Source organism: Osmerus eperlanus, chromosome 22 (genome assembly GCF_963692335.1).
Source record: "Osmerus eperlanus chromosome 22, fOsmEpe2.1, whole genome shotgun sequence".
In the NCBI taxonomy this organism is placed as follows: Eukaryota; Metazoa; Chordata; class Actinopteri; order Osmeriformes; family Osmeridae; genus Osmerus; species Osmerus eperlanus.
The window spans coordinates 5623639-5651365 of record NC_085039.1 but is presented as its reverse complement, the minus strand read 5'-3'; the positions used below and the strand labels follow the sequence as shown (position 1 = coordinate 5651365).

At 40.7% G+C, this 27727-nt stretch overlaps 2 protein-coding genes and 1 long non-coding RNA gene across 7 annotated transcripts; 1 reads left to right on the top strand and 2 right to left on the bottom strand.

The window, feature by feature from the left end:
- Positions 1 to 1268: 1268 nt before the first annotated feature.
- Positions 1269 to 9243, top strand: LOC134008598 (uncharacterized). 4 transcript variants are annotated; one of them, XR_009928158.1, is made up of 4 exons: positions 1269 to 1457; positions 3972 to 4119; positions 5687 to 5742; positions 6294 to 9243. It is a non-coding gene; the product is annotated as an uncharacterized LOC134008598 (long non-coding RNA). The 4 variants fall into 4 exon arrangements; XR_009928161.1 differs by lacking the exon at positions 1269 to 1457 and adding an exon at positions 1495 to 1647; XR_009928160.1 differs by lacking the exon at positions 1269 to 1457 and adding an exon at positions 2916 to 2991.
- On the bottom strand, positions 7620 to 21724 carry pex6 (peroxisomal biogenesis factor 6). 2 transcript variants are annotated; one of them, XM_062448045.1, is made up of 17 exons: positions 20482 to 21724; positions 19813 to 19982; positions 19573 to 19656; positions 19300 to 19405; positions 18778 to 18914; positions 18372 to 18477; positions 17653 to 17855; positions 16266 to 16452; positions 16010 to 16086; positions 15611 to 15743; positions 12338 to 12543; positions 12179 to 12240; positions 11969 to 12077; positions 10003 to 10119; positions 9815 to 9892; positions 9390 to 9529; positions 7620 to 8736 (listed from the first exon to the last, which is right to left on the bottom strand). In XM_062448045.1, exons 1-17 carry the CDS (start codon positions 21685 to 21687, stop codon positions 8600 to 8602), a joined length of 3258 nt encoding a protein of 1085 aa, XP_062304029.1. In that variant the 5' UTR covers positions 21688 to 21724; the 3' UTR covers positions 7620 to 8599. The 2 variants fall into 2 exon arrangements, with proteins under 2 accessions (XP_062304029.1, XP_062304028.1); XM_062448044.1 differs by having other exon boundaries at positions 18372 to 18483; positions 20482 to 21696.
- A 631-nt stretch (positions 21725 to 22355) lies between these two features.
- Positions 22356 to 27357, bottom strand: slc22a7a (solute carrier family 22 member 7a). The gene is made up of 10 exons (XM_062448046.1): positions 26798 to 27357; positions 26281 to 26384; positions 25536 to 25690; positions 25122 to 25290; positions 24905 to 25028; positions 24512 to 24621; positions 23881 to 24095; positions 23565 to 23673; positions 23194 to 23400; positions 22356 to 22952 (listed from the first exon to the last, which is right to left on the bottom strand). The coding sequence occupies exons 1-10, from the start codon at positions 27140 to 27142 to the stop codon at positions 22862 to 22864; spliced, it is 1629 nt and encodes a 542-aa protein (XP_062304030.1). The 5' UTR covers positions 27143 to 27357; the 3' UTR covers positions 22356 to 22861.
- Positions 27358 to 27727: the final 370 nt, after the last annotated feature.

The window sequence follows — 27727 nt, the reverse complement described above, 5'->3', positions numbered from 1 at the left end:
TTAAACTTGTTTCCTGACAAATGCCAAAATGCAACTACTGTAAGTAACGAGTTACATATATGAATTGTACAGTACATTTGATATTCCACATACTGCCAACAGGGAATCCCTCAGCCTCCCCTCTGGAAATCCCTTTTCTGCAGAGCCAGCTCTTCTCCTTCCTCACCATGCCTCCCTCCCTCCTTTGATGATCTGCAATGCAGTGCCAGGCTTTCCCTTCCCTTCCCTTTCCTTTCCCTCCCTCCCTCCCTCCCTCCCTCCCTCCCTCCCTCCCTCCCTCCCTCCCTCCCTCCCTCCCTCCCTCCCTCCCTCCCTCCCTCCCTCCCTCCCTCCCTCCCTTCTAGGATAGGTACTGCAGCATGGTACCCAAACAGACAGGCTATCCTGAACAGTGCACTGTGGAGTTTAATGCACAGAGACTCCTCCCACTGTGGAGTCATTCTGGACAGAGAGCACATCTCCAGCATCTCATCATTTCCTGGCTGATGTCGCTACTCCATCTATGGAGCATAGTGCCAGCACTACATTGAGTTATCAGAAAGTAAATTAAACACAACCAGTTGTCAGTTTATTTACAGTAAGCTGTGCCAATATTCCGGAATACCGGTAGGTCTGTCTGAGCATAGTGTTTGACTAATCTCAGAGAGCTGGAGAGCATTTAAAATTTTCAATCACTTAATTAATTTGTTTATTACACAGTTGAAACTTGGGGGTGATTGGGTTTTCCATGGGTAAGTGGATGTTAACATTGGTCTTGTTTTGGTAGCATAACATTTAACTGCCCCTTTACAACATCTACTTATACCCCTTCCCCCATACCATGCCTTTTTATACTTTTGTAATAACATATACCATTTAAATATATAGCAATAGCTACGTAACTACAATGTTTTTACCAATAGGTATTGCTATGTAATGAATGTAACTTTAATGTAAAGTGTTGCTAATATATTTCATGAATTCACGTGGCAAAACAGTAAAGCACATAAGCTTTTTGGAGGGGAAGTGTCAAATGCATAAAAGAAGAAAGATTCTTCGCCCATCAGAAAAGACTGTGTTTGTAAGAATTCCTCTAAAGTTAGCAGATCAAAACTATGCCCCACTTTTGAGTCCATGACAGTTTGGCTGACCTCCCTCTACATTGTCCTAAACGCCTGGCCTTTTTATATTGGTCTAGTGCCACATGTCACGGCAATGGCAAAAGTGAGCCCTCTGATTGGCTGGCTGGCAGGGATCATCCGTTGCCATTTGCAGTGAGAAGTGCTGAGTGGACCCTCCTTTTTAAAGCCCCCTCTCAGGCTCCGCTGTTGAGTTCATGGCCTCCTATTATTTAGCAGATTTGTTTTTGCATCCTGGTTGAACTTTCTAGTGTGAGAGGAAAAAACTCCATCAGGATCATATATGTGCCTTTGCAGGGACGCGGGGGGCATAACCTAACAAATGTGTGGGGTCAATTGGTAAGGACTGCTTTCTGTTTGTTACTTCTCCAGAGTTAGAGACTTTAGGGGGGGATAATGTACGTTGTATGCCAAGGGAGGGGTGGAAATGTACTGTGATCTGAATTTTTGGGGGCTTTGGTGTGGATTCTAGAGTTTTGGTCACTAGACTCCGGTCAACGTAACTTATGAAAATTAGGACAAGACAATGGTAAGAACCTCAATTCCTGATTAATTTAAGGCAAGTGCTAGTAACTTGAAAGCAACTGTTTGTAAGGTTGTTTTTATGCCTCAAGAGTGAGTTATATCTCTTTGAAAGCATGTTGTACAATACTCAGATTAGTCCATTTGCAGGGGAATTCCATAGCAATAACTTGGCTGTATGTACTCTTAAGTCTTTTAAATATCTCACGTGTGAGTGTTTGGAATTGAAAAAAATAAACTTATTGTGGATGAATAATTTTTGGATGAATGGTTCTTTGGCTTTAAATGCAACTGAACAGCAGGCTGCCAGGTTGGTACTCAGGTAATTGAGGTAAGATTTGTACTGACACTATAAGTGAGCTCCTCTTGCTGGTTGCTACAGAACAGATGGGAGAGAAGAACGTCAAAGTTACCTGGCATATTCAACTCAAAAGGACATCTTTGGGTTGCTGCCAAAATGGAAAGATGTCTGCTCTCTTTGGGGTGGGGTTGTTAACTGACAAAATATAATCTCCTGAGAGTGCACCATTAGGTTATACTTGGGAAAAAAGGATGCTACCCTTAATAACAAGGAAAATCTTATCAAAGAAATATCTGGAAATGGACCACATTTTTCATGTATTGTTGGAGATATATTTCTGATTCCAGAAGGACAAAATAACACAGGGACAAAAAAAACTAAAAACAAAGGCTGAAGTTACAACAGAATGAAAATGACACAACAAGGGGAAACAAGAGGTCAACTATAGGTCAGGGACAGAGGTGATGCTTGAGTTTTAATCAAACATATCTAAAGGGCCTTCTGAGATAACATGTCAACCACCCCAAAAAGAAAAAAATTGGAATTCTGAAGAAGCAATAGTCGTCTTCTTAATCATCGATGGAAGAACACTTGAAAGACAAAGACGGGAAAATCAAGCCTGACCTCATCCCATGTAGCTAATGAAAACCGGTGAAGGCAGGGGGGGGCAAAGAGAGGGGGGGGAGGGAGGACAGGGCCACTAAACAAACAATGTTGCCCTCAGTACATTTAACATCAACCCCGCAGGGGAACAACAATGGCGTCAGCAAGGCCCTAGCACATCTAAACATTGCTAGATTTCTCTCTGGCCAGTTTAGCTGTGCTTGAACAGCAAAAGTTGAACAATTGAAAGGTTTTATATTTTCCATCGGGCTCAGCAGTCAGAACTCTGTGTGGCTGTGAGAGGTTGGATGTATATAAGGGTATGGAGAGTGGCCGTGGTGAAGATTTGAGGTAGCAAAGAATGTGACCTTGGTGTCTGAATGTGCAGTTCTTCAGAAAGCTAAAATTATTGCTATGGTGCTTTGGTGAGGAGTGTTACTGGTTGAGGTACTGTTCTGGTTTCTTTTCAGGCTTACTTTATGGATGAGGGCTTCAAGTGAGTGCAATTTAGATGACGTTTGATTAAGTGCGAGGGACTGTATTTTGGGGAATTCAAGTCATGACAGTCCCACTGACTGATGCAACAGATTTTAACGGGGTTGTTACATGCAGAAACAACACTCAGTGCTACAGTAATTTGTCAAATGTTGTGTATCCTTTTGTTCAAAAATAGGATTGTATTGCAGTTTTTGGATCTGCAAGGAATCAGGAGTTATAGAACATGATAATAATATCTTGGATCAGCAAAAACGCATATCTTTGCAGAGTCCATCTTTATGGACAATAACGATTGCAAATTAGGTCAATAGTCTATGGTAGATCAGCAAACATTTTGAGCAATGGCCTTCATACACATAAAAGACCTGGATTTTCATCAGGCAAAAGTGTCAAAATGTTTAATTGTTGAATTAGAAGACAGCAGGTTAGAGGAGAAAACATAACGCAATAGAAGTAAGTTCAAGTAGTGCAAGGGTTGCCAAAATAGACCAGAACTAATGCCGAACGTAAGCGTAACAATCTTTTAAGTTTGCATAGCATGACTTGTTAAGAAAATACTAGCAAAGTTGTCATTCCTTATATCAAGATGAAAAACTAGACATTCTTGACATCAGGATATAATTAGTTTCATTTTCCAGATTACAAATTGTATTATTAGGCATTGTTCATCAATGTTAAAATAAGAATTTGGAATGTAAACTTAATTGATCTCCTCAGTGACGCAACTAAGGACTTCAACCTGTAAAAGTCAGTGTAGTATACAGCAATCATACGTTTTGTTAATTAAGTCACAATATTGCGAGAAAGACCAATATCTCTATGCTGTAGAGCATGTGAAGCCCTATGTGCTTGTAAAAAGGACCATACAAGTATAATCTGATTTGATTTGTGGTTACTAGCTCCATTAAACAATCTGCCCTTTCCTGCAGGTTTCCCAAGGGGACGCTACTGAGAAGCTGGCTCACCAAGTCCCGGCCCAGACTGCTGCTGCTTATTGCGGGGTTGAAGAGGCCTCAGGTGACCCTTATGCGGAGGAAAAGGATGAAGCGCACAAAAGTAGCAAAGGCCACGTAAGCGGTAAATATGGCTAATGTTGCATGTAAGAGTAATACCCGCCCACACCTTTACTAGAATTAGCCCCACACCTACAGTCAATTATTTGTTATAATTTCAGGTCTTGGATGTTGGGAAATTAGTCGGTAAAGTTAAGTTTTAAACGGGTACTTTGGGATTTGTGGTTCTTTTCTACTCACCCCAAGTTAGAAAGTAAACTGTAAATAATAATGTAAAATTATCTATAGTTGCATTTTAAGTTTGGATTTCTTTTCCCAAACTCTTAACTACAAACTTTTAAAACTATTTATTTTATGCAAGTGTAAAGTTTTCTTCATTATTTTTAAATGTACAATCAACATCAAGTGAATGCGTCAGCAGGTACATATCACTAAGTAGTATCAACACAGCTGACTAGCTGAAACTGCAGTACAGCGAAAGTTTTACTGACATTTTCAAATGCCAAGTAGAAAAAGGTAGAATGTAATTAGCAGAATGGCTTAACGTAAAAATGATTTCCAAGAATGTGTCTGATTCTGGGTGAGTAGGGAATAACCAATAGTTTGTTGAAACTTTCATAAGGTATAACCTGTAATAATTTACATTACTAGACATACTGTAAGCTTTGGTTCTATGATTGCAAAGTAACATAGAACCAAAGCTTACAGTAACATATTTTATACCCTGTACCATCCTGTCAACGATTACACTCATATTCTGTTTCATGAACAAATATCAGACTATTTGTAAGTAAACATCTAGAGTCGTGAGAAACCAAGTACATTTCACCTTTTATTACTTTAACAACCACACAATTTAGCTTGAGGTAGAGAAGTAGGCATTTTGATTGGAATACAGTAAGTCATACCATTAACGCAAAGGATCTTGGCAACTACAGTTGTAGCTGGACAACTTTAGTCATGGCTAGACCCCATTGTGTAGCATTTGCTGCCCAATCAGCCTCTAAAGTGTTGGGTTACATTACAAACTCCTAGAAGCTGAGCAAATAATTTGCACAATTGAATATTGTTGCTGTGAGGTACCTGACATATCCAACCTATAATTGCATGGTAAATGACTAAACTTACTGCACATAAAAAATATATTCCAAAAGGGAAAGACATGAGATTAGGAGACAGTTATTTTAGCTTTAGCTTTTGTTGTAAAAATGTCCTGTAGAACCATGAACACACACTGTTGTTGCCTTCATTCTGGTCCCACCCACAACATTTTGTTACTATAAGGTAATGAACATAGGTAAATCTAAAAGCCAGATAGGGTTAATCCAGTATTTTATACTGGATTACGCCTTTTTATGATTGTAAAATCCCATTCGAGTATATAACTTGTCTTATCAGCACCATTTAATGTTTAACAGCAACTGGATCAAACTAATCACAGCACACATACATTATTACAGTAGCTTTTAGGTGGCTAACCCTGGTAACCCTGTATCTACAAAGAAGAAGAACTTCAATGCAATGACTACAGTTGTTGCTAATAGAACTTAGTTTCGAAGTTGCAGTTAACACAGTTTCAGACCATGTCAGCATGACACTGAAAAACTGGTGCATGTTATTATTTGATCTAGGCTGGAAAACATAAGTTGTCCACACTGGCTATCACCATGAACACATGAAGAATAAGGTCAGTCCAGAATGCAGTGTAACATGTAATTAATCTAATGGCACTAAATATGAGCAGTATTGGGTACAATCAAACATGTCCATTGGATAGTAAAATTAGGCTGAATATAAACAGGTCTGATCTGTTCAATGGCAAAATCTAAATTGTTTATGAAGTTAAACCATTTTGACAATCTGTACTATCCATAATCCCAGTGGCAATAGTTCTCATTAACTAAGCCAATCATAATGTTTACATACATTACATACATACATATTACATACATACAGTATCAAATTGTATTTAGAGAATACACAAGTTCATACACAACGGATGACTACTGATAGTATTTTATTACGTTTTTAAAAAGGCTATCCAAAGTTTAGAAACAAATCTATCTGTATTTTAAGGATATCTATAGTGGATTCTTCATTTTACAAAATAGAGTAATATTATATAGATCTTTAAGTAGTTACTAATTAAACATCCATGTTTAAAAGCCAAGATACCATGCCATCAACTACAGCTAGTACATTGTGGAAACTTGAAGAAACATGTTCCTTTTCTTACAGAACCTGCAATCGGATGCCGCATTTCACTTGAGGCCTTAGAAAAAAGGATCTCCCTGCCCGAGTTAGATATGGAAGCCCAAGACATGGAAGAACTACGTTTTCAATCTCTGCCAAAGCAACGAACTAAAAGCCAAAGCAAACCGAAAAGGGGTTCCACATTTTTCATCAAAACGAGGGATCGACCACAGAGATCTAGACCCCCGGATTAAATCAGGATTTTTCCTGATTCACACCCATTTGTACATCTTTTTCTTCAAATATACATTTGTTATGGTTCATGGCACTACAATGCGTGTGACTTGTACATTATTTTATATCAAGAGGCATGCATTTAGTTGAGAAATACTGAATCTCACTGTGTTTTTAGGTTAGGTTTTTTCTTCCCAAATCAGAGCAAATTATTCAGTTTCCAAGCGGACTTTGTGTTGGAATGAGTGAAAATTAGAGTGTCTCTCCACACCTGGTGGGTGCAAGTGTCTAATTCATACAGGGCTCAATACTGAGGTACTGCTGGGCCTACAGGTTACCATCAGAGACCCACCATTTCTCCTTAGTCAATAATCCACAAGTCACATTGGCTGGAATGGAAAAATAGGTTCATCCTGAGTTGCTAAATACCCAGAGACCATTTTTGCTCGAGTTATTACTTTATTTAATTGAAAACTCATTCAAAGATTAGCTTGGTAAAGATTGGTTGAGTGTCACCTACAGGATACGGTAAATATGTCAAGCAGCCAGCACACACAATTTGTCATTTGGTAAGAATTCACATCTCGTACTAATGTAATATTAAAGTATTACATTTATTAAGACTGGCACAAAATATTGGAAACCATATTCTGTTAATGTATAAGTTCAATTATCTGCATGCTTATTTGTTACATTGAAAAGCAGTTTCACAAGCAATAATACAGTTAAGTATTTTTGTTCTACTAAAACTGTCCTCTACCCATCCAACTACTAAGAAATTTAGATACGTTTTTACCTACTGACATCTGCTCCATGACACCTACATGAACACTGAAAGTTCTTGTTAATGCATTCAATCACTAATCAAGGTGTGTTTGTCCTAATTCTGTTCACCTGTCTTACCTGCTACCATATGACAGCAAGCACACATAACAAAACTAGCATCTTTGACGTTGATAGCCATCATAATATTTAGTACAAATAATACCAAATGAGTAACCTTATAATAAGGTAACACTTTATACTAAGTTGTTCTATTACATATGTACAATAGATTACCTGTTGTTGCCCAATTGTCACAAGGGACCAAATTTGACTATTTTTTTACTTAAATGAGTAACTTATACTTGAAACATACACATTTAAATCTAACATTTATTTAATAACAATGTATCATTCAGGGAATCTAATCTTTGTTACTCTAACTACTTGCTGTAACAAATGATTTATTAAAACAATAAACTGCTAACTTAATATAAAGTGAGACCGAATACACTCCTGGATTCATGTGGTAGCTGTTTGTTTGAATGTGTGTTGTCCACTCTGTGCTTTCCAAGCGTTATGAAACTCAAGGTTATACATTTCTTACTGTCATTTTTCATTCCTGTCACATTTACTTTTGTATTATTGAATTTGATGTAAATTACTGGGTGGAGATGAGAAAACACTGCACAAACCAGTTAACTTTGTATACAGACTTGCATTCAACAGTCCCTAAAGTGTTTTAGTGTGAACTGTAAACTAGTGCCTTAGGTGGGTGTAATGTTGACAAAATTTTTCACAAATAAGTCTGTCTAGCACTAATATCACAAAAACAAATGTACTTAGAAAAGGAAAGCATTACCCTGAAATAGAAAGATCAGTAACATTAATTATTGTTTGGCTGACTGCATTTATTGACATGTGGATTATACCTCAAATTACATGTGAGATTAGAAAAAATACTGCCTTACTTACTAGAATCGTTTTGATTACGTATTTTATGTGTCATGCAGAGTCATATGTTCACAAGTCTACATTTTAGTGCAATTGAGCTCCACTTATTAGTGATTTAATATTTCAAGAGCCTGAATAATCACATATACACCAATTATCTCACATAATAACACCAGTTAGGAATTACACACGAGTACCTCACCGGGATAATTTTTTAAGTAATTTGGTCACTGCTTACTGCTCAGTGCAAAAACACCCAGCATGAACCCATTTGAAATGCTGGTTTCTAAGATGAAAGTTTTGAAGAATAAACTCTTAGGCAGAAGGTTTGGAGTACTGTACCGCAGATGGAGCACAGATTAACCAACACATGGGGCAACACTAGTCTTTGGGTGGCTTGGTTATTTTGCAGTGAGTTTCTGTTGAATGTGTTTGTATTTGAGAAGCTCTTGGTCAGAGACTGATGGTTTGAGGCTTTTCAGAGCATGATTAAAGTCATCTGCAGAGAGGATAAGAGGTGAATCATCTGTGTCCAGACCTGAGAGTTAAAGAGAGATAGGGATAGCACATGGATAGAGGACGGAAAGAAAGAGGGATGATTGAGTGAAAGAGAGGCAGAGGGAGAATGAGAAAATTACACAAAAGAAGAATACATATTCCACTAGTTGTTAGTTTGAAGTTGCCATTCGATGGTAGCAGATTAAACCATTACCATCCTTAGAAGTGCTTTAAGTAGGAACTTTCATGACATGATTAAGTACATGAGAACATTTTTATTTTACTTATCTTCCAAGACATTACACAAATGGTTGATTTTTTTGGTGGAATTAGTCATTTGTTACATAATTGCCATGCGCTTGCACTGTAAAATTAAGTTTTGAAAGCTGTAGTAAAGTTTTTATCAGTGAGTGAATGCCTCTTGATTTGTTTCACTGTGTTAATATGAATACAATTATCATAGTCAGAAAAAATTATCCTGTGTGTGGACATGCATGTTTTACAACATTTTACTGCAATTAAAGGTTTTTGAGATTGAAGAATTACATATGCTGGAGTTATAAACTAGATGTATGTGCACTAAATGTATATGCATTATACTCTTACATTACATAATGCTATGCAGTTCTGTCAAGAACAGTCAGTCAGTGCTGACAATTCATATGTCCTGAATGATAGAATTCCAAAGCATACCGTCAGAGATTAGAGCTATCTTCCTCTTGATGGCTGACATCATGGCGTCCGAGCAGAGGGCGTACATGTCAGCTCCGGTGAGCTGGGATGGGCATCGCTCCACGATGTCCTGAAGACTCACACTGGGGTCAATCCTGAATCTGGACACAGAACCACAATATACTCCATCAAAGCTGGTCCCGAAGCACATTACTGCTAGCGGTCGCACAAATTTGTTAGGCAAGTTGGTCATTTACACAGAGACCTCATATCTATGAAAATGACCCAGTTTGTGACTACTGTGAGACAAACATAAGTACAACAACATCTGGAGCATTGCAGACACACACTCACATTTTCACATTCACAAGCGCTTTGCCTCTGACCGAACAGCTCCCTTCAGAAATGACTTACTACTCATTTTCATCTTGAAAGGGCCTACTTACTTTCTGACAATTGCCTTTAGAACCTGGAGCTGAGAGTCTTTGTCTTCATTGATTCCAACATAGACCAATTTATCAAACCTGAAATCAGAGTATTAAATCGTAGTATTTGCATTTTAAATAAATAAAAACACTAGATGGGACAGGAAGCCATTTGACTGAACCAAAGGATAGTTATTTTTGTATCTCACCTGCCAGGTCTGAGCAGCGATTGGTCAAGCAGGTCCGGCCTGTTGGTTGCACCAATCACAAACACGTCCCCAGAGGAGTGAAGGCCATCAAGCTCAGCAAGGAGCTGGGAAACAACCCTGTAATACAATGTTGTTATTAAACCCAAAATGAAATTTATGACAAAGGCAAAATTATATAAAACGTTTAGCTTTTAAACTACAGGGATTGCTACCACCAGTACTGTCAGGGCTCAAGACTGCGACAATTTTCGAGACCATGCAACTACTCGCACATGTGCGACTTGCAAATGTGACTATAAATTAATATTTATTTTTTTATGTTGAAAAATGAGGAGAGAGCGAATCTGTCAGAGCTGGCCAATGTGTGAGGGGGTAGGGTCCGTGAGTGATTAGTCAACTGCGTGGGTAAAATCATCTAGGAAGGGATAACTTGTCCCGCTATATACAATTAATGAACAAGGCGCAGGCATATGGAGGGAAGTTTTCTTAGGTAAAAAAAAAAAAAAAAACACAATGTGCTGTTTGTTATTTATTACCAAAGCATCTTTCAGTAATACTGTTAAAATGGGGAAAATGTGAAAGATTGCATTGCAATGCTCAGTGCTCCTAGTTAAACAGTTAGTCTGAGCCCTGATTATTCAATATATATATTATTATAGTATTTGGTTGTTACTGCCCTTAAATGGGACATCGGCCGACAAAAATATAATTGGGTCAACAGTGTGCTACATTTGAAGATGATAAATGTCTGCCACTGGACAATAAATTGTAGTCCAAAATAAGTATCACAGGTTAAGTAGTGCATCTTATTACTCCCCCAAAAAGTAGGTAATATTGAATGTGCAAGTTATCATTTTTATTTGTAATATAGGGCCAATGTTTTGTGCTGTCATAACTTGATATTTTAGTCCAGGTGATATGTGAAAATGTTAACTTTTTCACAAAAGCATGAAACTAGGTACACTTGTACAGTTTGGGGCCCTGAACATTTTCTGAAATGCCGCCATTGAAAAAACGCCTCATGGCGGCCAATTTATTTAAAGCCATAACCGAATATGTATTTTGCATCACATCTCCTGAACCAAACACAAAAACACTAAATAGTTGATATCTATCCCTACATTGTGATGGTCTAGAATTACATTGCCATGTACAATATTTAAAACTGTTCAGGTGAATGGTTAAAGTGGCTGTAAAGCAGAACTGAAAATGAGTTTTAAGTTCATCACACCACAGAAGAATGTGTTATTAACTACCTATCCAAATTTGAATGAAAAAAAAACACAGACAAAAATGGTAATTTAGGTAGCTAAATCAATTGCAGGTATCAGAACAGACCTACCTGCAGTCTCTGAGTGTTTTATGTGTTAATTACTTAGTCTATGCATCGTACCAGCTGAGGAACAGAATTTAAGTTATATAAACCGTCTATGATCTGACATAGATGGGTGGCTGTGACGTAGATAGGTTGGGTTTTGCCCCGCCTAAACAAAACCTGAGCTGAAAACAGGTGAGAAACTGTTCAACGGTCTAACTCCACATTTCAGTGCAACAAAGTTTTAGAGCTTTGCACACGCTTTCAGCAACTAATTTCACACGTATATAATGTACTGAGAAGCAAATCATGGAATTTGCTTTACAGCACCTTTAATGGAAGAGGATTACAATGAAATCACCTGGACTAATTTACTAAAGAAATTCTAAATGGAAAGATAGGTTGTAGGACAAGGTATAACTGTGGTACATTGCTGCAGCCATTAAAACTTGTTTGAGTTCTTCAGGTGTGTAAAATGGTAACAGTGGTCACCCCCCCTTCCCTCCCCATCTACAAGAACAGCGCATATAAAGACAACCAAAACTAAGCCAGGGTGCTACAATAAAAATAACACAAACAGAGCCAACCTTTACATTCTTTCAAGTGTTGATGTTAAGTAATTAGAAAGACTTTTAAAAGGATCTCACACACCTGTCCATGACCCCGCCTGAGTCCCCGCTGCGCCCTCTGTTGGGCGCTAGCGAGTCAAGCTCGTCGAAGAAGATGATGCAAGGGGCGGCTGCACGAGCTTTGGCAAACACTGAGACGGAACAAAACACGCTGTTGAACACGTGTCACTGAAGCAGTACAACGTTTGACATTTTGACGTCAGTACAACGCTCAACACTTGTCTACGCTTACCCTCTCTCACGTTCTCCTCACTTTTACCCACGTACATGTTGATGAGCTCTGGGCCCTTGACACTAGACGGCAGGAACAGGAATATTGTCAAAATAAATCAACAGGTCAAAATGCAGAGACATTCTCTGCATTAGTAGCTTGGGCTGGAGGTTGACCTACCTCAGGAAGGTCATGGAACACTCGGTGGCCACAGCCTTGGCCAGCAGGGTCTTGCCAGTGCCGGGGGGCCCGTAGAGGAGCAGGCCAGAGCGGCGCAGGCCGAGCGACAGCAGCTCGGGTCTCTCCAGGGGCAGCTGCACCGTGTCCAGGATCTCCCTCTTCACCTGCTGGAGACCGCCCACATCCTGCCATCGCACGCTGGGGATCTGGACACACGCAACAGATCGTCAAATATATCTCCCGCAATTTCATCTTGTACACCATGTTTAATTCTTTGGTTTTATTTGTAACTCGAGGTGCCATTTCTGAACTACAGTCACCTCCGGATTTATTGAAACCCTTGGCAAAGATGAGTAAAAAGTCACATTTTTGTTATACAGCTTAATGTCACATTGGGGAAAAATGCGAACAATCCAACCTTCAATAGAAGTAGATTTATTTTGAGAGAAAAAAATCTGTCATCAAGAAATTATTATTTTTTGTGAAACCATTTGTTTGAGTTATTGGCAGCCTTACGTTTGATGCTTTGTACAACCTCATTTTGCCCATAAGTCTTCTCCTTAACATTTATTAAGGTTGGATAATACAGAGGTAGGAGTCTGAGAGCATTCCTCTTCACAAAATCTCTCCAGATCATCCAGGGTCCTAGGTCCTCCCTTGTGCACTCTTCTCTTCAGCGCAGCTCACAGGTTTTCAATGGGGTTCAGATCAGGTGACTGAGATAGCTATGGCAGAATACTGTTTTTGTGTTCAGTTAACCATTTTTGTGTGAATTTGGACATGTTTAGGATCAATCTCCTGCTAAAAGGTCCAGACAACCTAGGTTTACATTTTTCTTCAATAAGCAGCCATATTCATATTTAACATGTATTTCATGATGCCATGTACCCTAACAAGGTTTCCAGGGCCTTTAGAGGAAAAACAGCCACAAAACATCACAGAACCTCCACCATACTTCACCATGGGGATCAAGACATTTTTGATATGGTATACATTGCTTCCTCTAGGATTTTTTTTAGCAGTGGGGGCAGGTCTGTTTCGGAGCAGGTTAATGTAGTAGTCTAATAGGTAATGTAATATTGCACATATTTTCGTCCTATTTACCCTAAAGCAATAAAGTTAGGCTACTTAAAGACACCTTACACTCATAAATTAACAATTAATAATTGACGTAACAACTTATTGTAAATGGTCAGTAGCCTAGCCTATCGATTAAGGTAGGCCACTCAGAAGCATGTACACTGTCTGCTTCATTTGATCTTGATAGGCTAAGCATTCTGTAGCAAATAATAACAATAAACCCACTATTTATTAATTAAAACTACTTCAGCATAATAATGCACTTAAAATACAAACATGAGCAAGGGCAGCAATCGTTATCGAATCAACAGACATGCAATTTAGCTAGCAGGGGAAGAATACAAACAACAAAAATCACCAGTTAACTTAATTTAAATTTGCAAGAACTATAGACTAATGGGGTGGATGAGGTCCGCCCAGAGTTCCTTAAGGCTCTGGATGTTGTAGGGCTGTCTTGGTTGACACGACTCTGCAACATCGCGAGGACATCGGGGACAGTGCCTCTGGACTGGCAGACCGGGGTGGTGGTTCCCCTCTTTAAAAAGGGGGACCGGAGGGTGTGCTCCAACTTTAGGGGGATCACACTCCTCAGCCTCCCTGGGAAAGTCTATTCAGGGGTTCTGGAGAGGAGGGTCCGTCGGATTGTCGAACCTCGGATTCAGGAGGAGCAATGTGGTTTTCGTCCTGGCCGTGGAACTGTGGACCAGCTCTACACCCTCGGCAGGGTCCTGGAGGGTGCATGGGAGTTCGCCCAACCAGTCTACACATGTTTTGTGGATTTGGAAAAGGCGTTCGACCGTGTCCCTCGGGGGCTCATGTGGGGGGTGCTCTGGGAGTACAGGGTACCGGATTTCCTGATTGGGGCTGTCCGGTCCCTGTACGACCGGTGCCAGAGTTTGGTCCGCATTGCCGGTAGTAAGTCGAACTTGTTCCCGGTGAGGGTTGTACTCCACCAGGGCTGCCCTTTGTCACCGATTCTGTTCATAACTTATATGGACAGAATTTCTAGGCGCTGCCAGGGAGTTGAGGGGGTCCAGTTTGGTGACCTCAGGATCGGGTCGCTGCTTTTTGCGGATGATGTGGTCTTGATGGCTTCATCGGGTCGTGACCTTCAGCTCTCACTGGAACGGTTCACAACCGAATGCGAAGCGGCTGGGATGGGAATCAGCACCTCCAAATCTGAGGCCATGGTTATCGACCGGAAAAGGGTGGAGTGCAATCTCCGGGTCGGGGAGGAGATCTTGACCCAAGCGGAGGAGTTCAAGTATCTCGGGGTCTTGTTCACGAGTGAGGGAAGAATGGAGCACGAGATCGACAGGCGGATCGGTGCGGCGTCCGCAGTGATGCGGGCTCTGCATCGGTCTGTCGTGGTGAAGAAGGAGCTGAGTCGAAAGGCGAAGCTCTCTATTTACCAGTCGATCTACGTTCCTACCCTCACCTATGGTCACAAACTGTGGGTAGTGACCGAAAGAACGAGATTGCGAATACAAGTGGACGAAATGAGTTTTCTCCGCAGGGTGTCTGGGCTCTCCCTTAGAGATAGGGTGAGAAGCTCGGTCATCAGGGAGGGGCTCAGAGTAGAACCGCTGCTCCTCCACGTCGAGAGGGGCCAGTTGAGGTGGCTCGGGCATCTGATAAGGATGCCTCCTGGACTCCTCCCTGGTGAGGAGTTCTGGGCACGTCCCACTTGGAAGAGGCCCCGGGGAAGACCCAGGACACGCTGGAGGGACTATGTCTCTCGGCTGGCCTGGGAACGCCTCAGGGTCCCCCAGGAAGAGCTGGTGGAAGTGGCCGGGGAGAGGGAAGTCTGGGCCTCCCTGCTTAGGTTGCTGCCCCCGCGACCCGACCCCCGGAAAAGCGGCAGATGATGGATGGATGGACTATAGACTAATACAATAACAGGCTTAAATGAACTCACAACATAAGTTATACGACTTAAAGTTCTCAAGGACGCACACACGCAATCTCAACTGCGGTGTGACGCGCATGTATACGTGCTATTCGACATGCACTCTAACAATTACTGCTGATAGACGGCCTAAAATTTTGGATACCGTGGCGGCAGAAAGTTTGCCAACATGGAGGAAACACTGGTATAACTTCTCTCTTCACACTTATAATAAACAAAACCAAGCGAATAGTTATCACTGTGCTCAGTTGATTCACGATGATGATGAACGTGATGTGCAATACCTTTGGAGCGCCTATGGCCAGGGAATGAGCATCTTGTAGGGTCTCCAGGGCCCTGGTGAAGTCCTGGGACAAGATAGTTACTCCGCACGCACACAGGTCCTCCTCGTTCTCCACTCTGGCACCCTCCGGGAAACTGAATGCACAACAAGCCAGCCACAGATTGGAGATGAAGTGGTCTAGGTTTTATTTATAATCATAATTATTTTTTTACATATAAAATGTGTTTGTGAGTATGTATGCAGATATCCACAACACGTGACAGTAGCAGCAAGGTTGCTAGAGAAAACCTTTTAAAAACACTGTTTACATATTTGGTTTAGTCAATTGCGTTTCAAAACAGTGTAAACGTGTGTAGCGTAATACTGTGGCCGAGGGACTGGCAATAGCAGGGGGATTTACCAGGAAGTGAGCAGCCTTCTAAAGGCAGCTTTACCAGCCTGATTGAGTAGCGCAACGAGATCCCCCAGAAAGAAACCCTAAGAATCAAAAACACACAAAGGCAGCATTAAAGAGCATTTAATTGCTCATTAAGAAGTTCAAAAGCACAGGCATAAATGATATCCTGGGGATTTATAATAGGTGTTTCAAAGCAGACTAATTCATATTAGGGATTCCCCTACTCCCCTCAAACGCTCTGGAATGTGTGTGGTCTTACCGCAGTGTGCTTGGCAAGGCGGGCTAGACTGATGTCCTTCCCCAGGGGCAAGCCCTCTGTGAGGCTTGCCAACATGGCCCTTCGCTGCTCCTCACTGGGGATCTCCATCGCCACTTGGTGGACAAACCCTGCCGTGACATCTGCCGACAGCTCCCTGGGTTTGCTGACCGCAGCAATGACCGCCACGCTGTGGGAAAAGATATGAAGAGAATCGAGTTCAATCACTGCGTTTACTGCTGTGTCGTTTGTCTCCAAACACTTTTAGATGGTATGCTACATACCGTATTTCTTCGATTAAACGCCGCAGCTTTTATTACACAATGATCATTTTTGGTGCGGCGTTTATTCGAGGGCGGCGTTTATTCGAGGGTGGCGTTTATTCAAGGGTGGTGTTTAATTACTAAGAAATATTTAGTGAATAGTAGCTGCAGTGCGGCCATAGACAAACAAAGAATAGACAAGGACGTCAAACCCAAAGCCTAGTGTAAAATTGAAGCCGCACGTGTCTACATTGTGTAGAAATCTGAAGCAGCATGCCGAAACGTTCTTACACTTAAGCTTTAAAAAAGAGAAAGCTGTGCAGAAAGCACTCACCAGCAGCAACAGATCTGTAGCACGCGAACTTGGGGTTGATGAAAGGCGTATTCGCGAGTGGTGAAGTCAGCTACCTCGCTATCTTGTACACGTAATTGTCGCAATTACATTATAAAAATGTATAATTTGTTTTCAACCAATGTTGGACCGACCTACCCCCACTACTAAAAAAATCCTAGAGGAAACACTGCATTGTATGTTCATATTAAGCTAATGTGGTCTATATTTTCTCGTTATACTGTGGGTTTCGTTTTCACTTTGGATTTGGAGAAGAAACTTCAAATAAACCTGTAGCAAGAAAACCACTTGTGTCTGCCAGTGCTTCGAGGGATTTATAGTACACTTGTGATTTAATTGTCCAATAAATAGGCTACTGTGTTTTAATTTAACCAATTAAATAACAATTTTCAGATTTTTGGGGTGCGGTGTTTAATCGAGGGCGGCGTTTGAGGGCGCCGTTTAATCGAAGAAATACGGTATTCTCTGCAAGTAAAAATCACAGGCCCTGATATTTTTGGTGCAGTTATCTAATCCAGTGGTTCTCAAACTTTTTTGGCTTCCGTAATCCCTTTTCCTGATTAAATGAATCCAAGTACCCCCTTTACTCAAATATATATTGAATAAACACATATTTATACGCACATTTTCATCAATCCCTTTACCACATTCTCTCAAAAACCCTGTGTAGTACGTCACATACCCCCGTATGAGAAACACTGATCTAATAAACATTGCCAGACACTCTTCCTTGCATTCAAAGGCTACAGATGAAAGAAAAGTTCACAGGCATTACCTGGGAGGCATGCTGGTGATGAGCTGGCGGAAAGAAGCCAGAACCCTGGCGTCCTCCTCTGAGCCATCCTTGGGCTGGCCCAACAGCTGCAGGTTCCTGAGGAGCAGCACACAGGGCTGGTGGGCCTCGGCTCTCTGGAACGCAGCCCTCATCTTTGCCTCGCAGGCGGCCGCTGTGTCCGCGCAGACCGTCACGCAGTCCACCTGGGGCAGGGAGAGGGGGATATGGAGAGAAGGGGGTTCACGCTGTTTAATGAAGCGCTGCAGTGGGTTTCCAGAAGTTTGAATTTTGGTATTACCCTGGAGTGACTGAGACAAACACCGTGACTGACCCAAACACAGTAAGCACAGCGACTGTCCCGAGTGGCTGATATCAAAGTCTGCAGAACTGAGGGTAAATCTTTTGCTACATATTGGTCAATCTCCATGTATCTCATTCGTCTAGTGACACAATAAGAGACATCACTCACTGAAAATCACCCCCTCTGCCTCAACCCGTCCCAGCAAATGCAGGCATTGATGTTTATGCTTCCTTTCAAAGGATATTTCTGGTAGTATACATTATACATACTTTGTTGGGCTGCTTTTCACATTATCATCTACAGAAGATTTAGGGAGTGAAATGATGAAGTGAAATTAGCAACAACAAAAAAGTTCCCCCCATGCCATGGCAACTGCAGACACTTGAATGGCAAAAGAAGCTAGCTGTGTCAGAGATACCTTAACCAAGTGGAGGTGAAGTTTCCGGCACGTCGCCTTCACTGCTGTGACTTTGCCACTGCCACTGTGTCCTTGGAGGAGGATGGAGCATCCACTTGCCAGAGCACTACAGCTTCAACAAGGTAATGATGGTCCATTCAGTAGAGTTCCAACTATTTAAAATAGTGTAGCTAACTGCCAACCAACATTACATGTGACATATTGAAACTATACCTGTCCACATTATTTGCGTCAACAAAAAATTGTGCAGTTAAGAAAGTATACTGATGTACATACATTTGAATATTCATTTAGCAGACACTTATCAAAAGTGATGTAGAAATTTGGGAATTCATAGTATTTGTGTGAAGAAGACGGATATAAATGTATAAAATACTAGGGGGTTTAAATGGTTAGGTATACTGACCTTTCATAAATATGGGGTTGGATAATGGTGGTGAGTTTGTCCACAGTGGTGGAAAGCCCTGGTGGAGCCAAGCTCGTCCATAGGGATGGCCCCTCACCCACTAAAGACCAAGGAGCCAAGCTGTTGGTGGCACCTCCCTAAAAACAATCATTTTAAAACTTATTTTAGAAAATAATCTAGTTCACAAATCTCGACATGGTTATTTAAGATAAGACATCTACGGTGCCACAGTATTATTACTGTACACATTTTTCACAGTTTATGAATGAACTAATTCTAAATATTAGTGAAACCTGACAGTTTGTGGTTGGTCAGAAAATCATTTACATTTAACAGGCCTGTCAAAACCAGTTTTTGGAGAGCTACTCTCCCTTTAGTTAGTTTTTTAACCTCAGTTACACCTAATTTGATTCAGATTGTTTTGTTTTTTACTGTACTAAATAAAGGTTGGAGCAAAAACCTACTGGTGCCTCTCCAGGAACAGGGTTGGACAACCCTACATAAGGTAGTGTCCAAACATACCATGTACAGAGATGTGTGAGTGGTGTCTGCCAGGTAATGCCCATTCTCTTCATTCTCATTCTCAGTAGAACCACAAACCTTCACTTTAAAGTGAACAACTGGCCACCTAGTGGAAGACATTACCATAAGAATTGCATTAAAGATACTACAGTCACCGAGCCAGAATATTTAGAAACCATTGGTACGGTAAGAGCAGTTAACCATTTGGCACAGTATGGAGGAGTTCATCTCAAATGTTCCAATGTAAAAAAACATGTAGATGATAACAATTACCTTGTGATTCCCTCAGAATTGCTCTCCAAAATGTCAGGGTGTCCCTTGGATGGGATAGCCAATATATCTCCTTGACGCACTAGTCTAAGAGACATATTAAAAAGCAACAGAATCAGCTAAATTGGTGAAAAGTTGGAGACTATTCTGATGTTATTCACCAATTTAACTGACAGTAGATTCACCATGATAGTAGCAGACAGAAGAGCCGGTACAGTATGTGCAACAGGAAGTCTTGCTCACCTTGGTATAGTGAAGTGCTCACACAATAAACTGTCAAAGGGGCCGTGGGAGTTGTACTCTGGTGAGATGACGGTCTTGATGTGGAGTTCTGTGACAAATGCTGGTGACGTTGATCGAGAGAGGCTCTCTGAACACTGTGGTCCTGACCGAGAAGAGGCACTATTCCATCTCTGTGGGACATTTTATAAAAGGTTATTGTTGGCAACAGTCATTGCTTGAGAGAGGTAAAAATAATACCCCCAACTATAGATTTTGTAGCCCTGATTGAGGGAGTTGACATGGTATGCATAAAAAGCTGTCGAGTAAGTATAAAACTATTTCATATAGTTTAAAACTCTATGCCTACAAAAACATATTCCAGCATATTCTTGTTTTAATCATTTTAACCCTTGTGTTATCTTCGGGTCATTCTGACCCATCAGTCATTGTGACCCACCGTCGTATTGCGACAAATTTACCGCATACAAAAACAAAGTGAAGCATTTTCTTTTAACCGTTGGGCTGTTTCAGACCCCCCACATTGCAAAGGTTAAAATAAAATTATTTTTTATTTGTTTTTGTATTGGGTAAACACAACGATGGTTCGTTGTGAACCTTTGGGTCATGTGACCCGAAGGCAGCACAAGGGTTAAAATAATTGAATTATAAATCTAATGCAAAAATGTTCACCTTTATCTTCACCGTTTTGCAGCCAATTGGAATTGGATCTCCATTTGACAAGTTAAACCAGTGAGTTGGAGTTATAAAACCAACACTGTCTTGCAGGTCCAACTCCAGATGCTTGCCAAACTCTGACACACAAACCAAGGACAAATGGGCTCGTTTGGGGTCTCTGACAAGCATCTGATCTTCAACCGGTCCTGGACTTGGAAGATATGAAAGCCTGGATGATGTTTTCTCTGATGGACAACCTAACGTCGATACCATCACCCATTCAAGGTTAAACAACCCGAGTTTGAGAAGCAACTGTTTACTGACGAAAACTGCATTGTCAATATCAACTTCAGCTTCGTGCACTCCGAGTTGACTTTTGCCTTGACAATACAGATGAGAACAATCAACCACCTTGACATCCAACCTACATTCAAGGGCTCGTAAGAACGCTGAGAAACTTGAATTCAGTACCAGCTTATTGTCAAGAAGTGAACTGCCACTGCTAAGACTACTAGCATAGTGTGCAAAATCTGAGACGAATAATGACGTCACAGTTCTACTAGTCACATTATTGCCAGGTGTTTCCAAGTCCCTGCAATCGGTCAAAACCACACTCGTTTTGGTTGTAATCATCCCCTGCATAACAGGTGTGCACTGCAATACGACTAAATCCAACATATGTTGTTGCACTTGAGATATGTCGTCACCAAGCAGTGGATGATAAGGCACTAAAAGTGAGTCGCCTTCCCTTGCCAATAGCCTCTGTCCCTGGCATGAGGCTAAAACGAGGAGTCCATTGGAGAATTTTTCAGAGGTTGCCCATTTGAAGCATTGTCTGGTTCGTGCGCCAATAACAACTTTACTTAAAGCCAGTGGCGACAGCAGTCGTATAGCTCCTCGTGTATTTAGTTGAAGTCCATGATGTTTGAAAAACAGTTTACTTGTATAAAGTTGTAACGTTTTGTTGTTGACATCAGCACCACAGCCTGGCGTCTCTTCATCGGTTGTTGCGTGCGCGCAGAGCAAAATGCCTGACTTCCCCAGTGACTGAAGCTTCTGAGATGAGAAGAAAATGGTTGTTGAGGGTTCGGTGCAATTTGGAAAAGCGTACCTGAATTGTGACTTGAAAACAAGGACGTGCAGAGGGTTTAAGTGCGCTGGAAATGTTTCCAAACACGACAGCTCTACCTGCGCTGCCATGTTGGAAGATGACGCGTGCATACGTATAGCCTTACCGCTGACGACAATAAAACACTTTGATGCCATCTAATGTTTAGACTTGCAACTACACTGCAGGACGAATAGTTTCGATATGACTACACTTTAAGGTACAGTTCACCCTCCCCTTGAGTTGCCGGCTCATGATTTCATGACAGATAGTCCTGTTGAGAATTTCAAAAATGTAATTGGACAGACAATGCTTGATTAAACATACTTGCCATTTTAAAATATTTTTTATGGCCAGTGATAATGGGCTGATGCATGATCCTGATGTGGTAAAACAGTTCTACAATTACTTTGTTGTTGATCCTGCACAATTATATTATCTTCCTGTAGAATATATATATTAATTAATTTAGAAGAAGGTGATCTTTTAATGTTTCCTATGAAGTCACGTTCTCTTTGTCTAGGTGAGTAAATTGGTCCGTTGTCAGAAATCCAGTCAACAGTAGGTCTGTACTTACCCAAGTCAGTTTTTAATAAGCAGTAGGTGTAAAACAGTTACATTATTCAGAAACCTATTCTACTGTCCATACTGTACTTTTAACACTGTAAACACACACACACTTCAAATAATAAGTGTACTATTAGTGTGTATAGAACTGTGTATGGGACTGTGTGTACTGTGGAAATCAATATTGGGTCCTTACAAATGACCACACACCATATTGTTCCATATTCCATAGTGTGGCGGTTTATATACTGAGTTTAATCATTTAAACTTGGTAACAACTCATTGAATCATGATGTATCATTCCCAAATTATACTGAAATTATTGAGGCACTTTATAACACCTCCTAAATGAATAATAGAATACATTCTACCTCACTCCACTAACAATGGTGCTCCTCACTCAAAATTACACTCAGTTATTTAGATATCACATAATTAATTAATTGTATAATGGATAGTTTAAGTACATTAAAGGGTAGGCTACATGCTAGTGATAAATACGATAAAAGATGGTTAAATCCACAATATAAATGCACAACATATGCATTTCAAACTACACATTAACATGGCAAGTGGAAGGTTATGGCTATAGTTATGTTCTGGCCACATTTGGCCACATTTGGTTAATGGTTCTAATCCCATTACTATGATAGATATTTTTTTTGAAAGCTGTCGTTACATTTGTGATTTTAATATTTGCATATTAATAACAATTTGCAATTACTTGTCCTCTTGTGATGATGTGAGTCGTCTTGAGTCAATTTCGTTCAACTCCAACCCCATAGCTTCATCTCTGGTGATGTGTAAATGCCTAGGGGGGGGGGGGGGGGGGAGGAAGGGGGGAAACATTAGTATAAACATTCATCCACAAACGTTCTAGCATATAAGCATTTCTTTCTGGTCAACTGGCTGTGTCAGGTGAAATTCAATTACATATCCAGTACAGTAATATACATCATGACACTCATGAGCCTGGCACCAATGAGAATCAGTATACCAATGCACCATCCCTACTCCAGTAAATGAGCACAATGCATGTCCAGCAACAGTACCTTCCCTCCTCCACATCAAGGATGTTTTCCGGCAGCCTCACGTTGAGGGTCTCAGGCAGCAGGAAGACCACGCTGCCACTGAGGACTGCTGTGATGGCGAAGATGATAGGGGGCAGGAGCACCCAAACGTCCTCCAACAGCATAACCATGGGGGCCAGGGACCCCCCCAATCGGCCAATGAAAGAAGTGTAGCCTAATCCACATTGTCTGTGGGAGGGAAGAGAGGTGACTGCACTTCATACTGTTTGCCCTTCGTTCTAATCTTTTTGAAGCATATGTTTCTCTTCTAAATTTTGTGAAATGAACATTCATCAAATAAACATTCATCTATTAACTAGTGTGTGTGCTTGTGATGGTAAAAGTGCATTTACCTGATGACAGTGGGATACAGCTCAGCGGTGTAAAGGAAAGCAGTAGTGAAGGCTGCTTCAGAAAAACCCTTCCCCACCACTGCCACACAGGTACGAACAAGACCGTAGTCTATAAAACAAAGCAAATGGGCAAAAAAGAAGAAGACTGCAATGAGATTCGTTCTCAAATAAGTCAATACTGGAGCTCTGTTTATACAGGATACAGTTATATTGAAAACACACACAGGACCTTATAAGCTGGCTTCATGAAAATGTTCTTGGAATGTTTTTGGAACAATGCAATTAGCAGGTTGAGGAAATTAGAGTATCGTGTTACCTGTGGGTATTGCAGTGTTCAGACCAATTAGTGTTCCTGTTATGATGAGAGACCACGCCTGCCCATTTCTACGGCCAATACGATCTATGACAAAATATGTCCCAATTTTCGCTGGTACTTCAATGGCACCATAAACAAAATGTGTGAGGTACATGTTAAGACCAAAGCCGGTGATCTTGAAGCTAATTCCATAGTATGTAAAGGCAACAGCAAACCTAGGGGGAGACACATGGCTTCAATTAGTCTCCATGTACCCTAACAAAACACATTTGTTTTAGCTTCAGATTATTTAGAACGATGTACTGTCACATGTACAAAGCGTCAAATGTGATCAGTCAAGACCCCTTGTGATATGTTTAGATACTACAAACACATTCCTCAATTAGCTACAACACATTACATAAAATGCACTCCAGCAATATTGACTAACATTTACTATATAACTAATTGAGAATTGATTCTGTGAATGTGGGTTACCAGTTAATTTAAGCCAATTTAGTTATCTTAAATATCCTGTTACACACACACACTCATATTCCTCCTCACAGCATGAGCAAGAGCACTAAGGAAATGACTCAAGGACTGTTTCAAATCAAAAAGGAAGGAAGAAAAAAGGTTCTGCTGTTTTTACCAAAATATCCCTGAGCAAATGGCAATTTTCCTCAGTTTTGGTGTCCTAATCAGGTCCAGGTAGGAATGGTTCTTACTGGCAACTTCAGAAACAGTGACTTTCCTCAGCCTCTTAAAGATGATCAGCACATAACAAAAGTTATGCTCAAGTACATTTAATTTCAGTTGAAGCTGTATTTAAATTGGGGGTCCCCAGTCTACAATTAATTCAATAATATCTATTGTGGCAGTACAGAGACTGCTTACAGTGTTGATATATTTAGTGTCTACTTTCATCAGAATTTACAATTATATGGCATTGGTTTATTCATCACTGTAGTCCTCACACAAGAAGTATTGTAGGAGATCTATTCACACTGAACTACATATTTTTCATCCAAATTTGAAGAATTACCTCGGTATCCAATTTAGATGTGTAATTATACTTTCCATTCATTTTAGCACACTGGACCAGGTACTTCTTGGCGTCGTCCACTTTGCCATTAGCCAGCAGCCATCTAGCAGACTCTGGTATCCACCTAAACAGAGGTAGAAGTCTGATCTACTAGACCAAAGAGAAATTGTCAAAATGTGTCATATTTAAACTTTTCCAGTCTTGAGTGTCAATTTACCACCAGGAGATAATGGCAGCGATGCAAGGGGACGTGACCACCAGCATGAGATATCTCCAATCTCTGATGAAATAAGCCAGAAGTGCAAGCAGCATGTTTCCCACACTCCAACCCAGGCTGATGATCGTCCCAGTGAAGGTACGATGCTCAATGTCTGTCCACTCAATGCCTGGAGGTTAAATTGTTTTGCAGAATATGTAGATTTGTTGTGTAAGGATATGGCACTCATGATAGTTTGTGACACTTTGATTTGACATGGATTTCTTGATAGGGACATTTTTGAGGGATTAGCAAGGCTTGGTTGAAAAGGATGCAAGATTGCAGTTTAGTTCAATATAAAATATTTGAAACTTCTCTCTGTTAATATTGGATAGAACATAGGACACAATGGAGCTGAAGAACAGGATTTCTTACTCAGTGCAAGTGTAGTGATGGACATTCCAGTTAGGGCCACTCCACAGAGTGTCCTTGTCACAGCAAACATGACATAAGAGACAGAAAAGGCAGATATTGCCCCAAATAGAGCACTGGATACAAAGGACACCAAAATCATAGGTTTACGACCAAACCTGTCGTGAAGGAGCAAAGGGAAAACATTTATTTTCACCACACTTTACTTTCATTTACTTTACATGTACACTACCACTTTTTGTTACCATTCCATCTATAACCATTTTAAAAGGTTCTACTGTAACTCAACCAGGTTATTCTGTTTTATCTAGAACCTTTAACACAGACCCCATGTGGGATATAAGTGTTTCTATAAGTGTGTACTGTTGAATGACAGAATTATCACAGTATTTCTGTAATTGAGACTGTCTTAGTTAACAACATTGTTTACACTGTTGTGGATTTTTTTGAGAAGTATCATATCACACATATCATATCACAGATATAAGGGAAGTTGAGAAAGGGCCAATACAATCCTCAAGGCATTTGAGGATTTGCCCACACTATGCCCCGCCCCCCAAAATAGATTTTAATAGATGGTGTTAAAGTTGAATAAGTTGTTAATTGATAGCTAGTTATGTTTTAATAGTTGCATGTAATTAATTAGCATCTGGTTGTGTTGGTAAATGGGTAGCATACATTGTGTATTACATGAATAATTCTGTTCACGGTCTTTCGTCAAAAGGACAAGCAAATACATTTAACATACTTATCTGAGAGTTGTCCGAAAAGAATTGCACCGATTGTTACTCCAACAAAAAATAGGGTGGCAAGACCATTGTTTAACTTCTTGTTGTCACAAACCAAATCCCACTGAATAAAAACACATAATTATGTAAATATATTTTACAGCTCATTATCCATCATAGACTTGGTTCATTTCTTAAGGTCTCGTACAGGATACAAGAAGCATTTTCACATTCTTTGTTTCTCATGATGATGCACCACATGATGTGTCTAGTGAGAGCAAATCAAATCAAATCTTTGTTGTGATGCAAACAATATGAGTTTCACAAAAAGTTCATAGTTGTACCAGGGCAAAGAAGAAATGTTTGATGTCACACTTGATGCAAACATTATGCATGTGCAAAACTGTTATTTATTCATGGCAACAAATGTGACTAACATCTCTATAATTATTACCTTAATAAAATACAAAAACAAGTCTGATATGTTTCTTTTTCAGATAAGAGCCAATTGCAATCTACATAGTCACTGTACAGTACCTGCGTAGCAGTGGTAGAGCTGAACTGCGAGTGGTCATACACCCAGCCATTCTGGCATGGCACCTGCACGGTCACGTTGGTGTGGTTGGAATGACCGAGGTCCGTCTGGGAAGCAAACACCCTGCAGGAGCTGAGTGTCTCTGGATCGGCCAAAGACATGGACAACCCTTCTTCCCCATGGCTGGATTCGCCCAGGTCACAGTGGTGGGGTGGCACTGCCGAAATGAAGTTGTGGAGGAGGAAATGGAGAGGAAGGATGACCCTAGGCAGGCAGAGCAAGTGCAAAACCAGAAACTGGAATTTGGAAAAGCCACCCACATCATCCAGGATCTCCTCAAACCTCATCCTGACCCTGGGTGTATTTATGTGTGTAGAGCCTGATGAGGTAGACCTATTAACTTGCTCCTTCTTGACTTGGTTCTTCCTCCCCTTTTTATCTAATATTTTATCAAAGGATACAGAACTCTCTCCTCAGAACTCTGTACTTTCTCCCTATTTCTGACACAGTCCCTCTTCCGTCTTTCTGACACACTATGCCTCATACACACATTCACTCACTCCTTCTCTCAGTGTGCTCTACTTTGAGAACCGTCATCTCTCAACGTGGGGAGAAGAACACAGGGAAAGGGAGGGTCTTAGTGTGATGCGTGTACAAATCAAACCGTTATGTCTTGTTCCACCCCACTTCAATATGTTCTCCGTCACGGTAGTCTGTGGAACAGTAAATTTACATTTACATTTAGTCATTTAGAGGACGCTCTTATCCAGAGCTAGGCAAGTAGGGTAAGTGCCTTGCCCAAGGACACAACGTCATTTGGCACAGCCGGGAATCGAACAGTAAAAGACAAACATTTCTTTGTGCCAGACTTCTATCTGTGAAATGTTTCTCACATGGTGTTCTGCAACACTGCCTCTCACCTGACAGTGAAA

What these genes read in the sequence shown, in the direction of transcription:
- pex6 (XM_062448044.1), bottom strand. Translation starts at nt 21,687, where the DNA reads ATGCACGCGTCATCTTCCAACATGGCAGCGCAGGTAGAGCTGTCGTGT. An exon ending in AATTCTGAGGGAATCACAAG is followed by an intron (nt 19,406 to 19,572) that starts GTAATTGTTATC and finishes GTCTTCCACTAG; the next exon opens with GTGGCCAGTTGTTCACTTTA. An exon ending in TTCACCTCCACTTGGTTAAG is followed by an intron (nt 17,856 to 18,371) that starts GTATCTCTGACA and finishes TCCCTGCCCCAG; the next exon opens with GTGGACTGCGTGACGGTCTG.
- slc22a7a (XM_062448046.1), bottom strand. Translation starts at nt 27,142, where the DNA reads ATGAGGTTTGAGGAGATCCTGGATGATGTGGGTGGCTTTTCCAAATTC. An exon ending in TTCGGACAACTCTCAGATAA is followed by an intron (nt 25,691 to 26,280) that starts GTATGTTAAATG and finishes CCTTCACGACAG; the next exon opens with GTTTGGTCGTAAACCTATGA. An exon ending in CATCACTACACTTGCACTGA is followed by an intron (nt 25,291 to 25,535) that starts GTAAGAAATCCT and finishes TTTAACCTCCAG; the next exon opens with GCATTGAGTGGACAGACATT.